This window comes from Podarcis pityusensis (genome assembly GCF_964106645.2).
Source record: "Podarcis pityusensis genome assembly, chromosome: 10".
In the NCBI taxonomy this organism is placed as follows: domain Eukaryota; kingdom Metazoa; phylum Chordata; class Lepidosauria; order Squamata; family Lacertidae; genus Podarcis; species Podarcis pityusensis.
Window position 1 is genome coordinate 5,055,115 of NC_138035.1, and position 11,887 is coordinate 5,067,001.

The 11,887-nt window shown below is 47.7% G+C and overlaps 1 protein-coding gene across 1 annotated transcript; it reads left to right on the forward strand.

Annotated features, from left to right (window-relative positions):
• Window positions 1–126: 126 nt before the first annotated feature.
• On the forward strand, window positions 127–11,027 carry LOC308457788 (C-type lectin BpLec-like; the record flags this gene model as incomplete). Its single annotated transcript, XM_080971960.1, has 4 exons — window positions 127–390; window positions 1,805–1,954; window positions 7,978–8,089; window positions 10,908–11,027. The coding sequence occupies 4 exons, from the start codon at window positions 127–129 to the stop codon at window positions 10,973–10,975; spliced, it is 594 nt and encodes a 197-aa protein (XP_080828086.1). The 3' UTR covers window positions 10,976–11,027.
• Window positions 11,028–11,887: the final 860 nt, after the last annotated feature.

Sequence of the window (11,887 nt, forward strand, 5' to 3'; positions counted from 1 at the left end):
AAAGTCTGTCTGTTGACATTCCTGGGTCGCCAGGGCAACAATCTCCTCGCTACCCCCCTCCTTGGGGCTTCTGCAGATGTTCTCTCTGGTTGTCATGGTAACAGACTCCCCCCGGCAGACTTGCCCATGACCTTCACAGCTTCCGTAGATGCAACTCTCTCAGTTGACTTGGAGACCAGACTTGTCTCAGTGTTCCCACACAACTCCACAGCTCTTATCTCTACTTGCTGCAGGTGGCCGGCCTTGAAGCCTCCAGCACGGCTAGGCTTCAGCTCTTGGCGTAAACAACTCTTGGCAGCTTTTGGAGAAAGAGGCGTCTCTGAGCTTTCACTGCTCACTGCCCCCCCACTACTCACGAGGCTCCCAGGACATTTTCCTGCACCCCCTCTGGTGGGTAAAGGGCTCTCAACACTTGGCCTCTCTCCTGGCTTCTCACACAGACACGTTGCAGCATCCATACAGCTCCTAGGCTCAGCAAAAACACCAGCGGCATTGCCAGCAACAGCAACAGTCCCTTCGCCCCCCCTGTGGGGGCTCCCAGCTCCTCCCAGCTGTGTATCGGCTCTCAAGAATGTGGCCGGCGCCATCTTGCCTCTCTTTCCTTGGGGCAGCCACGTCTCGGCCCTTGCTTCCCACCCCAGCTCCACAAGCCTCTCGGAGTGCTAGCCAAGCAGCCTCTGGCCTTCTTGCACCCAGGACTACTGGCACTAGATGAGCATCCACATTCTCTGCCAAAAAAGCAAGCACACGCTTCTCAACTTCACTTTGCTCTGCAGCCCTTTCAGCTTCTGCTTTCCCAGCTGCATTCTGTGGGGGCTGTACTACGTCCCAAAGCTGCTCCCCCACCAGCAACAGCTCCACTTGAAAGCTCCACTGCAGCCAATTTTGGCTATCCAGTTTCTGACATGGTAGTTTAAACTCAAAGCCATGTCCATGGGGCTGAGCCATTGCCTCCCTTCCCTTCTGTTGGCCTTTTGCAAGAGCAGCTGATAATACTCACTCTGCAGCCAAACCGGGCACTCCGGACAACGTGGCTCTCAGCTCCCTCTCCGTCAGCCTCCTCCGATCTGCCCTTTGAAGTCTTGGCAGTCGATCAAACTGACGTTCAGCAAATAAAGCTTCAAAGCCCTTTCTTACATGCTTCGCGTTGACCGTCCATAACCTGTTTGAAAGATTTATTGCTTTATTATTCGGCGCCCAGCGACGCTTCCCCTGGGAGCCTCTGTAGATCGTGAAGCAATTAGCAGAGTTACACAGCAGCGTGTGTTGAAAGAGCAGTAAAAGAGTCCCAAACGTTTCTTCTGTCCTAATATCTCTTTATTGGCACAAAAGTAGCGTATTTACAAACTCCAACTTCCATCTGATTCAAGCTGCATCTTCTCCCTCTGCTTGCAGTGATGCAACAAACTGCTTTCAATTTTCACTCAGTGCACAGCATTCCAAGCTGCTTTCGTCACGTCCTGGCTTACTTCCCTTGTAAGCGCCTCCTCTCAGTCTCGGGACACAGAGGGTTAACCCTTCACTACACCCAACATAACAAAAGGAATATATAAAACTGGTTTCTCAATGAAGAGTAGAAACCAGTTGATTATTTTCCTTCTGAATCGGAAGATAAGGCTCACATCCGCACCACATTTAAAACACTCCTTCATATTGACAATTCTAGATAATCCTGGGAACTGTGGTTTGATAAGGATGCTGGGAATTGGAGCTCCGTGACATCAGCACTCTTAACAAACTACATTTCCCAGGGTTCTCTGCCCTCACCTCCAGGGCAAAACCCCTTATTCTTTTTCTCTCCCAGGCGGACTGCCAAACGTTTGGGCAAAAAAGCCACCTGGCCTCCATCCTTAGCGAGGAAGAGCACAGACGTATAGCCTCTGCGATAACAGCGGCATATGACATCAAAGGCCCCATCTGGATTGGACTGTTCAGAAAGAAACGGGGCGGGAAGGTAAGTAAAGGGGGCAAACTCTCTTTTTCATTTGCCTCTCAGTAGGAACAGCAGCCGGCAAGGGCACAGAGGAGCAGTTCAGAAGACGAGAGCTCCCTGCAGGGAAGGGATATTAATATAATAATAATAATAATTTATTATTTATACCCCGCCCATCTGGCTGGGCCTCCCCAGCCACTCTGGGCGGCTTCCATAGAAACCAAAAATACAGTAAAATATCACACGTTAAAAACTTCCCTGAACAGGGCTGCCTTAAGATGTCTTCTGAATGTCAGGTAGTTGTTTATCGCTTTGACATCTGCTGGAAGGGCGTTCCACAGGGCGGGTGCCACTACCGAGAAGGCCCTCTGCCTGGTTCCCTGTAGCTTTGCTTCTCGCAATGAGGGAACCGCCAGAAGGCCCTCGGTGCTGGACCTCAGCGTCCGGGCAGAACGATGGGGGTGGAGACGCTCCTTCAGGTATACTGGACTGAGGCCATTTAGGGCTTTAAAGGTCAGCACCAACACTTTGAATTGTGCTCGGAAACGTACTGGGAGCCAATGTAGGTCTTTCAAGACCGGTGTTATATTGTCTCGGCGGCCGCCCCCAGTCACCAGTCTAGCTGCTGCATTCTGGATTAGTTGTAGTTTCCGAGTCACTTTCAAAGGTAGCCCCACGTAGAGTGCATTGCAGTAGTCCAAGCAGGAGATAACCGGAGCATGTACCACTCTGGCAAGACAGTCCGCAGGCAGATAGGGTCTCAGCCTACGTACCAGATGGAGCTGGTAAACAGCTGCCCTGGACACAGATTTAACCTGTGCCTCCATGGACAGTTGTGAGTCCAAAATGACTCCCAGGCTGCGCACCTGGTCCTTCAGGGGCACAGTTACCCCATTAAGGACCAGGGAATCCTCCACACCTGCCCACCTCCTGTCCCCCAAAAACAGTACTTCTGTCTTGTCAGGATTCAACCTCAATCTGTTAGCCGCCATCCATCCTCCAACCGCCTCCAGACACTCACACAGGACCTTCACTGCCTTCACTGGTTCTGATTTGAAAGAGAGGTACAGCTGGGTATCATCCACATACTGATGAACACCCAGCCCAAACCTCCTGATGATCTCTCCCAGCAGCTGCATGTAAATGTTGAAACGCATGGGGGAGAGGACAGAACCCTGAGGCACCCCACAAGTGAGAGCCCAGGGGTCTGAACACTCATCCCCCACCACCACTTTCTGAACATGAACCAGGGGGAAGGAGCGGAACCACTGTATGACAGTGCCCCCAGCTCCCAGCCCCTCAAGACGGTCCAGAAGGATGTTATGGTCGATGGTATCAAACGCCGCTGAGAGATCCAGCAGAACTAGGAAACAGCTCTCACCTTTGTCCCTAGCCCGCCGGAGATCATCAACCAGTGCGACCAAGGCAGTTTCAGTCCCATGATGAGGCCTGAATCCCGACTGGAAGGGATCCAAATGGTCCGCTTCTTCCAGGCGTGCCTGGAGTTGTTCAGCAACCACTCGCTCAATCACCTTGCCCAAGAATGGAAGATTTGAGACTGGGTGATAGTTGGCCATCGTGGCCGCATCTAAAGATGGTTTTTTAAGAAGCTGTTTAATAACTGCCTCTTTCAGCGGGTCTGGGAAGGCTCCCTCACGGAGGGAAGCATTCACCACCCCACGAAGCCCATCGCCCAGTCCTTCCCGGCTAGCTTTTATAAGCCAGGATGGGCAAGGATCCAGGAGACAGGTGATTGGTTTCACTCGTCCAAGCAGCCTGTCCACATCCTCGGAGGTAACAGATTGGAATTGATCCCACTCAACTTGACTAGACAAAACTCTAGCACTCTCCCGCCCCGGCCCTGCTCCCACGGTGGAGTCTACTTCTTCCCGAATCTTTGCAAAATCATTGCAGGAGAACATGTGGCCCGTACTGGGCCCCGATGTTGCAGGTGGTTCCACTAAATTGTGAACCACCTGAAAAAGTCTCCTGCTGCTGTTTTCTGCAGATGCAATAGAGGCGGTGAAGAAATTCTTCTTCGCCGTCGCTATCGCCACTTGGTAGGCTCGACGTTGAGCTCTAACCTGTGTCCGGTCAGATTCGGAATGAGTTATCCACCACTGGCGCTCTAGCCGTCTCAACGATTGTTTCATTGCCCTCAGATCCGTGGAAAACCACGGGGCTGTCCGGGCTCCATGCAATCGGAGAAGGCGCTTCGGAGCCAAACAGTCAATAGCCCTGGTTAACTCCACATTCCAGTGGGCCACCAGGGAATCAGCTGAAAGGCCATCAACATGGGATAAAGCATCCCCTACCACTCTCTGGAAACCATTTGGATCCATTAAGTGGCGGGGGCGGACCATCCAAATTGGTCCCACCTCCCTGCAGAGGGGATGGGTCACAGAGAAGTCCAGTTGCACCAGGAAGTGATCTGACCATGGCACTTCTTTCGTTTCGCTTTTACTTAGTGTCAGATCACCAACATCCATAGAGGTAAACACCAGGTCCAAGGCATGTCCGCGGCTATGGGTTGGGCCAGACTTATTCAGGGACAGCCCCATGGAGGCCATGCTTTCCACGAAGTCCCGAGCGGCCCCTTGTAAGGTCGCGTCGGCATGGATGTTAAAATCCCCTAGGACAACCAAACTAGGTGTCTCCAGGAGAACATCCACCATGACTTGAAGCAGCTCGGGCAGGGAATCCTTGGTGCAGCGGGGAGGTCGGTACACCAAAAGGAATCCTGTACTGCCCCTATTGCCCAACTTCCAGAACATGCACTCGGAAAACTGGGTCTTCCCAATAGGACGCCTGGTGCAAACTAATGACTTCCTAAAAATCACTGCAAAACCTCCTCCCTGCCCACATGACCTGGGTTGCTGTGCGTAAGAGAAACCTAGTGGACAAGCAGCTGCAAGGACAGGCCCATCTGCTTCATCCAACCAAGTCTGTGTTACACATGCCAGGTCAAGTCCTCCATCCATGATCAAGTCATGGATGGCAGTGGTCTTATGAATCATTGACGTGGCATTGCACAGCAGCACCTTCAGGTCACGTGGGTATCCCTTGCTGATTCTAGTATCCATCCGGTCAGGACCAGACCCAGAGGCAGGAATAGTCCTCAGACAACAACTAAACCTGCCCCCTCTGTAATGAAATGGTCTAGTCTTCCCATCTCTGTAAGGGAGGATCTGGGGCTCTGGTGAAGCTCTTAATTCAAAGAGTAGCTATCTGCCTGCATCCCCAGGATGCAACACAGGTCCCATTTAGGTGTTTTTTTTAAAATGATATTTGTTAAAATTTCAAAAGGAAAAGATTACATTAAAAAGAAATTAACAATAAAAATACAAAATACAAAATACAAAAAAGAAAAACCAATTAAAAACAATTCCATCTTTTCATCACTTCTCTTACATTTACTTGTTTCCCAGACCTCCTCATACCTCCCTCTTTTGTATTCCAATTCAATTTATTAGTCCAGCGATTCCTTTCCCTCCTTTTTAATCCTGATCTTTAATCCTGATATATTATAACATTAAATTTTTAGATATTAAAAACCAATTTTTCCATATTCTTTTATACCATTACCACTAGAAACTGCTTAACTTCAATCCGTCATCATTCTAACATTCATTAATTTTACAATATTTCTGTAAGTAGTCTTTAAATTTCTTCCAATCTTCTTCCACCGACTCTTCTCCCTGGTCTCGGATTCTGCCAGTCATTTCCGCCAATTCCATATAGTCCATCATTTTCATCTGCCATTCCTCCAGTGTGGGTAGATCTTGTGTCTTCCAATACTTTGCAATAAGTATTCTTGCTGCTGTTGTAGCATACATAAAGAAAGTTCTGTCCTTCTTTAACACCGTTTGGTCGACTATGCCCAGGAGAAAGGCCTCTGGTTTCTTCAAGAAGGTATATTTAAATACCTTTTTTAATTCATTATAAATCATCTCCCAGAAAACCTTAATCCTTGGGCACGTCCACCAAAGGTGAAAGAATGTACCTTCAGTTTCTTTACATTTCCAACATTTATTATCGGGCAAATGGTAGATTTTTGCAAGCTTGACTGGGGTTATGTACCACCTGTATATCATTTTCATAATATTCTCTCTTAGGGCATTACATGCCGTAAACTTCATACCTGTGGTCCGTAACTGTTCCCAGTCAGCAAACATAATATTATGTCCAACATCTTGTGCCCATTTAATCATAGCAGATTTCACCGTTTCATCCTGAGTATTCCATTTCAGCAGCAAGTTATACATTCTTGACAAATTCTTAGTTTTGGGTTCTAACAGTTCTGTTTCTAATTTTGATTTTTCCACCTGGAAGCCAATTTTCTTGTCCAAATTGTATGCCTCCATTATCTGATAATAATGAAGCCAGTCTCGCACTTTATTTTTTAGTTTTTCAAAACTCTGCAGTTTCAATCTATCTCCATCTTGTTCTAAAATTTCCCAATATTTCGGCCATTTGACCTCCATATTGAGCCTTTTCAGGGCTTTCGCTTCCATCGGTGACAGCCACCTTGGGGTTTTATTTTCCAATAAGTCCTTATATCTTATCCAAACATTAAACAAAGCTTTCCTAACAATATGATTTTTAAATGCTTTATGCGCTTTGACCTTATCATACCACAGATATGCATGCCATCCAAATACATTGTTAAAACCTTCTAGATCCAAAATGTCAGTGTTTTCAAGAAGCAGCCATTCTTTCAACCAGCAAAAAGCTGCTGATTCATAATAAAGTTTAAGGTCTGGCAGGGCAAATCCAACTCGTTCCTTTGCATCTGTTAGTATTTTAAATTTTATTCTGGGCTTCTTGCCCTGCCAGACAAATCTAGAAATATCTCTCTGCCACCTCTTGAAACAGTCCATTTTGTCCACAATTTGCAATGTTTGAAACAAAAACAAAAACAAACAAATGGGATGCAACACAGGTCCCATTTAGAACTCTCACAATGTTACTTTAATAAGGTTTTAAATCAGCAAAGTTGATATGCCCCTTAGCCTTGGAGCAATACAGTGGTACCTCAGGTTAAGCACTTAATTCGTACTGGAGGTCCGTTCTTAACCTGAAGCACCACTTTAGCTAATGGTGCCTCCTGCTGCTGCCGCCCGCAGGAGCCCGATTTCTGTTCTCAACCTGAAGCAGAGTTCTTAACCCGAGGTACTATTTCTGGGTTAGCGGAGTCTGTAACCTGAAGCGTATGTAACCCAAGGTTCCACTGTATTTGACTATCCAGTTGGAAAGGAGGACATACCGTCTTTTCTTCCTTTAACACTTCTGTAGAGTAGAGGGATGTAGCAGGTGCATTTCTTGTGCTGGGTGATGGAGAACAGTTGATCCTGGCTAGATTTCCCCCAAGCAGTACAAGTCCTTGGGATTTGATCCCACCAGCTGAAAATCAATTCATTGACAGCCTTGCTGTAAAATCACACTGGGGAGAAGAGCTGAAGGGTGGGGGCAGGGGCGTAGGAAGGGTGATGGAGAACAGCTGATCCTGGCTAGATCTCCCCCAAGCAGTACAAGTCTGAGAGGTCCAACCGCCTCATCTTCCTTGGGATTTATTCCCATCCCTCCAGCTGAAAACCAGACACTGTATTTTCATGAGCCGCTTACTGCAGAAGGGAGACTGACCTCACGTTGGGACATCCCTTCCTCAGTCAAGACCCCAACTCTTATTGCTGTGGTGCTGTGGGTTAAACCACAGAGCCTAGGACTTGCCAATCAGAAGGTCAGCGGTTCGAATCCCCGTGACGTGGTGAGCTCCCGTTGCTCGGTCCCAGCTCCTGCCAACCTAGCAGTTCAAAAGCATGTCAAAGTGGAAGTAGATAAATAGGTACTGCTCCGGCAGGAAGGTAAACGTCGTTTCCATGCTCTGCTCTGGTTCGCCAGAAGCAGCTTAGTCATGCTGGCCACATGACCCGGAAGCTGTACGCCGCCTCCCTTGGCCAGTAAAGTGAGATGAGCGCCACAACCCCAGAGTCAGCCATGACTGAACCTAATGGTCAGGGGTCCCTTTACCTTTACCTTTACAGAATGTACAGTGGAAATGGACCGATATTGCCTCGTTCGGCTACGTGCCTTGGGGACCTGGACAACCCTCCAACTGCAAAAATAACCAACACTGTGTCGAGATGTATGGTGTAGGTGAGGAGGGGGGTTTCACAGGTTGTAAAGATTGTGCTTAATGGGTTTAATTTGTTGGAAGCCACCCAGAATGGCTGGGGCAACCCAGTCAGATGAGTGGCATATAAATATATTACAGTGGTACCTCGGTTTATGAACGTAATCCGTTCCAGAAGTCCATTCTTCAACCAAACCCGTTCTTAAACCAAGGCATGTTTTCCCTAACGAGGCCTCCCACCACCGATGCCCTTCCACCATTTGGATTCCGTTCTCAGACCGAGGTAAAGTTCTCAAACCAAGACACTATTTCCTGTTTTGCGGAGTTTGTAAACGGAATCGTTCTTAAACCGTACTGTTCTTAAACCAAGGTACCACTGTATTATTATTATTATTATTATTATTATTATATGGGGCCCTTTGGTCAGAGGTGGGGAATTGGCTCAGACCTGAGGATGAGATTCTCACTTCACCTCACCCCTCCATGACCCAACATTTGACAGGGTTGTACATCAGTGCAGGACAGCAGTATATTGTCCTCTGTGGGGTGGGGAATCTTCACCCTTTCTCCTGTCACTGGGTGAAAAGTATTCAAGCCCACCCCCACCCCCAGGCTGCCTTTCACCAAAACAGCCAGCTTGGGCTGGCAGAGGCGGCGGCGTGCAAGTCAGCCCAAGCCCAAGCTGCTGGTGACCCAAGCAGAGGAAGAACCCCAGCTCCTACCTGATCTTTGCTGCAACAGCCTCACTCTGCTGTGGCGCTTCCACTTCTGGGGCACAGGGCCCTCCCAAGCATGTGTGTGGCCCCCCCAAAAATCTCTAACCCGCCCCCCAAGAAACAAACAAACAAAACAAAACCATTTCCTTTAAAATGGGAAAATCTGCCCGGATGGGCATGTTTCCCCCCCAAAAGAGGACATGTCCTGGGTTTCCCAGATATATGGCAACCAGGGTTTCCAAGATGTTTTCTCTCTCCTCTAGAACAACTCACAGGCATGTCCAAAGTCCGTTTTGGGGGCCTAATTCAGCCCACTGGTCAGTTTAATCTGGCCGCTGTGGCGGTTTGTTTCCTGGTGTAAAATCTAAAAAACACCTCAACAACTTCCATCCTAAAAAGTGCTCAAGAATTTCAACTCTAAGAAAACTCAACAACATCAATCTTTAAAAAAAACTTTAAAAAAAGGTCAGTACCTTTGGTTGGCCCTTTGGTCGGCCCTCACGGCCCTTCACTTCATCAAATCTGGCCCTCTTTGAAAAAAGTTTGGACACCACTGGAAGGGACACCATGAGGTTTGTATGAAACAAAGATTAAAGTTTCCTTAAAGATAAGTGAAAGGTTCTTGGCTACTAGCATAGAAGCAGCGACCCTATGGAGGAAAAGTTCAGTACATAAGAAGAGGCGAATGGGTCATGCCAATGGCCTATCTAGTCAAATCCACAAGGACAGGGGAGTCCGACAGGGATGTCTCCTAGCACCCTGTCCGCCCAATTTTGATATAAATGATATTGTTCAAGAACTAAGAGGTCTAGAATATTTTCCTGTTTCTGTTGAGGATGTCAAACTCACAGTTCTTTTGTATGCCGACGGTACTGTTTTGATTTCTGCTACCTTAATTGGGATGTGGAGACTTTTGGGGAAGTTGAATGTCTTTTGCACAAAAGAGCAGTTGACAGTCAATCATTCTAAACCTAAAGTGGTGATTTTGGGGAAGAGGAGAAAACCTCACAAATACCTCTAGATATGAACGCTTCTGGTAGCGCATGCGTTGGATTACGAGCTGCGCTAACCCGGAAGTATTTGCTCCCGTATGCAAACTTTGCCCCAGGGTGTGAGCGGAAATCGCGCACTGGAGGCCTGCACGCAGCGGGAGGTGCACTTTCGCTAATGGCACCTCATGTTAAGAACAGTTTCAGGATAAGAATGGACCTCCAGAACGAATTAAGTTCCTAACCGTAGGTACCACTGTAAACCTATTGAACAACAATGCTATTATAAGTACCTGAGCTTGGGTTTTAATTCCAAAACTATCCTGGAAGTCACACCTACTCGCAGCTAAATTGAAATCCTCTCTCTCTATCCACTCTTTACCACGGTTTTCCAGAGTTCGGGGCGGGGGGGGAGTTTAGTAGCCCCCACAGTTGAGGTATTTCAAAAGAAGATAGTGCCATAATTATTGTACGGTGCAGAGATCTGGGGATATAGGAATCTCCTCCCGTCAGAACTCCTTCCTGAAATCACTGTTGCTTGTCTCCAAAGCTACACCCGCCCCCTTTTTAAGAGCTGAAACAGGGCTAATAATCATAATCATAATTTATTATTTATACCCTGCTCATCTGGCTGGGTTTCCCCAGACACTCTGGGCAGCTTCCAACAAAAGACTAAAAATACATTAAAACAGACTCCCTCAACCTCAGCCCTCCAGTTGTTTTTGGCCTACAACTCCCATGATCCCTAGCTAGCAGGACCAGTGGTCAGGGATGATGGGAATTGTATTCCAAAATGTCTGGAGGGCCAAGGTTGAGGAAGCCTGCATTCTTCTAAATGTCAGATAGTTGTTTATTTCCTTGACATCTGATGGGAGGGTGTTCCACAGGGCGGGCGCCACCACCGAGAAGGCCCTTCTCCTTACAAACCAGTGTGCATGTAGCTCTAGCCCTATACTGGATGAAACTGGCTAGCATGAGTAATACTAGGCTCCCTTTAAAAAAATGTTTCCTAGAGCAATTGTAATTTCAAACCACAAATAGGACTCTGAGTCCTCTCTCTTCCTCTGGCTTCCAGCAGCTGTTGTTCAGAAACACTGCTTCCTCCAACTGATGTTTCTTCTTCCTCATCTTTCTAGACTTGATGAACTGGAATGATAATTATTGCAGTGCTGAGAATTACTACATCTGCAAAATCCCGCTGTAGGAATGGGCTTCGGCAATTTCAGCGCTTTGGAGAACGGGACCAAGTTGTAGGTCCTTGTCTTCCGCGTTGCCCATGTTCACCTGCCTGCCCAGCCGTCGCAGCTTTTGAGATCGCTCATGAGCCAGACTTGCTCTTCTCTGTATCGAGACATCAATAAAGAGATCCTCCTGCACATCTGCCTCTGTCTCCTTCAAAACGTCCATGGGGATACCAGAGGACTCGTAACATTTTTGGGGTGGAGAGAAATTACACCACCACAAACAAAACACATACGTATTGGCCCGAATATAAGCCGCACCTGAATATAAGCTGCACCTTTAAAATTGGAGGGGGTGGGGAGAAAAAAAATATACCTGAATATTAGTCGCTCTCTTCCTCGCTGTTCCTGGCTGCATACTGGGTGCGGGGGGGGGGAGCCGGGCTGCGTTGCTGGCGGCCTTTCCCCTTCCTCACTCTCTCCCTTTCCAGACGGCGGCCTATGCACAGGGTGGGCACCGTTTTGCCACGCTCCTGGTGCTGTTTACCCCGTGCTCCTGGCTTCATACAGTAAGGTCGCGAATATAAGCCGCACTTTAACTTTTCATGTTCAGAATTTGGGGGGGAAGTGAGGCTTATATTATGATACAATACAGTGCAATAATCTTTATTGTCATTGTCCCATGCAGAACAACGAAATTGAAAAAATCTACATAAGACATTCAAAAACCAACAAGCCTGCTATCCCAACTATCCCAACCTGGTTAGCCCCCTAAAAACTCTGATGCCCCATTTTTAAATGCAATATACTCCCATAGAGACTACCTTACACTGTGTTTAAAACCAAAATCGCATTTGGATAGAAATTGTTTCTCAGGCGTCTAGTCCAAGTCTTTATAACCCTGGACCTTTTTCCAGAACGCAGAAGCTGAAAGA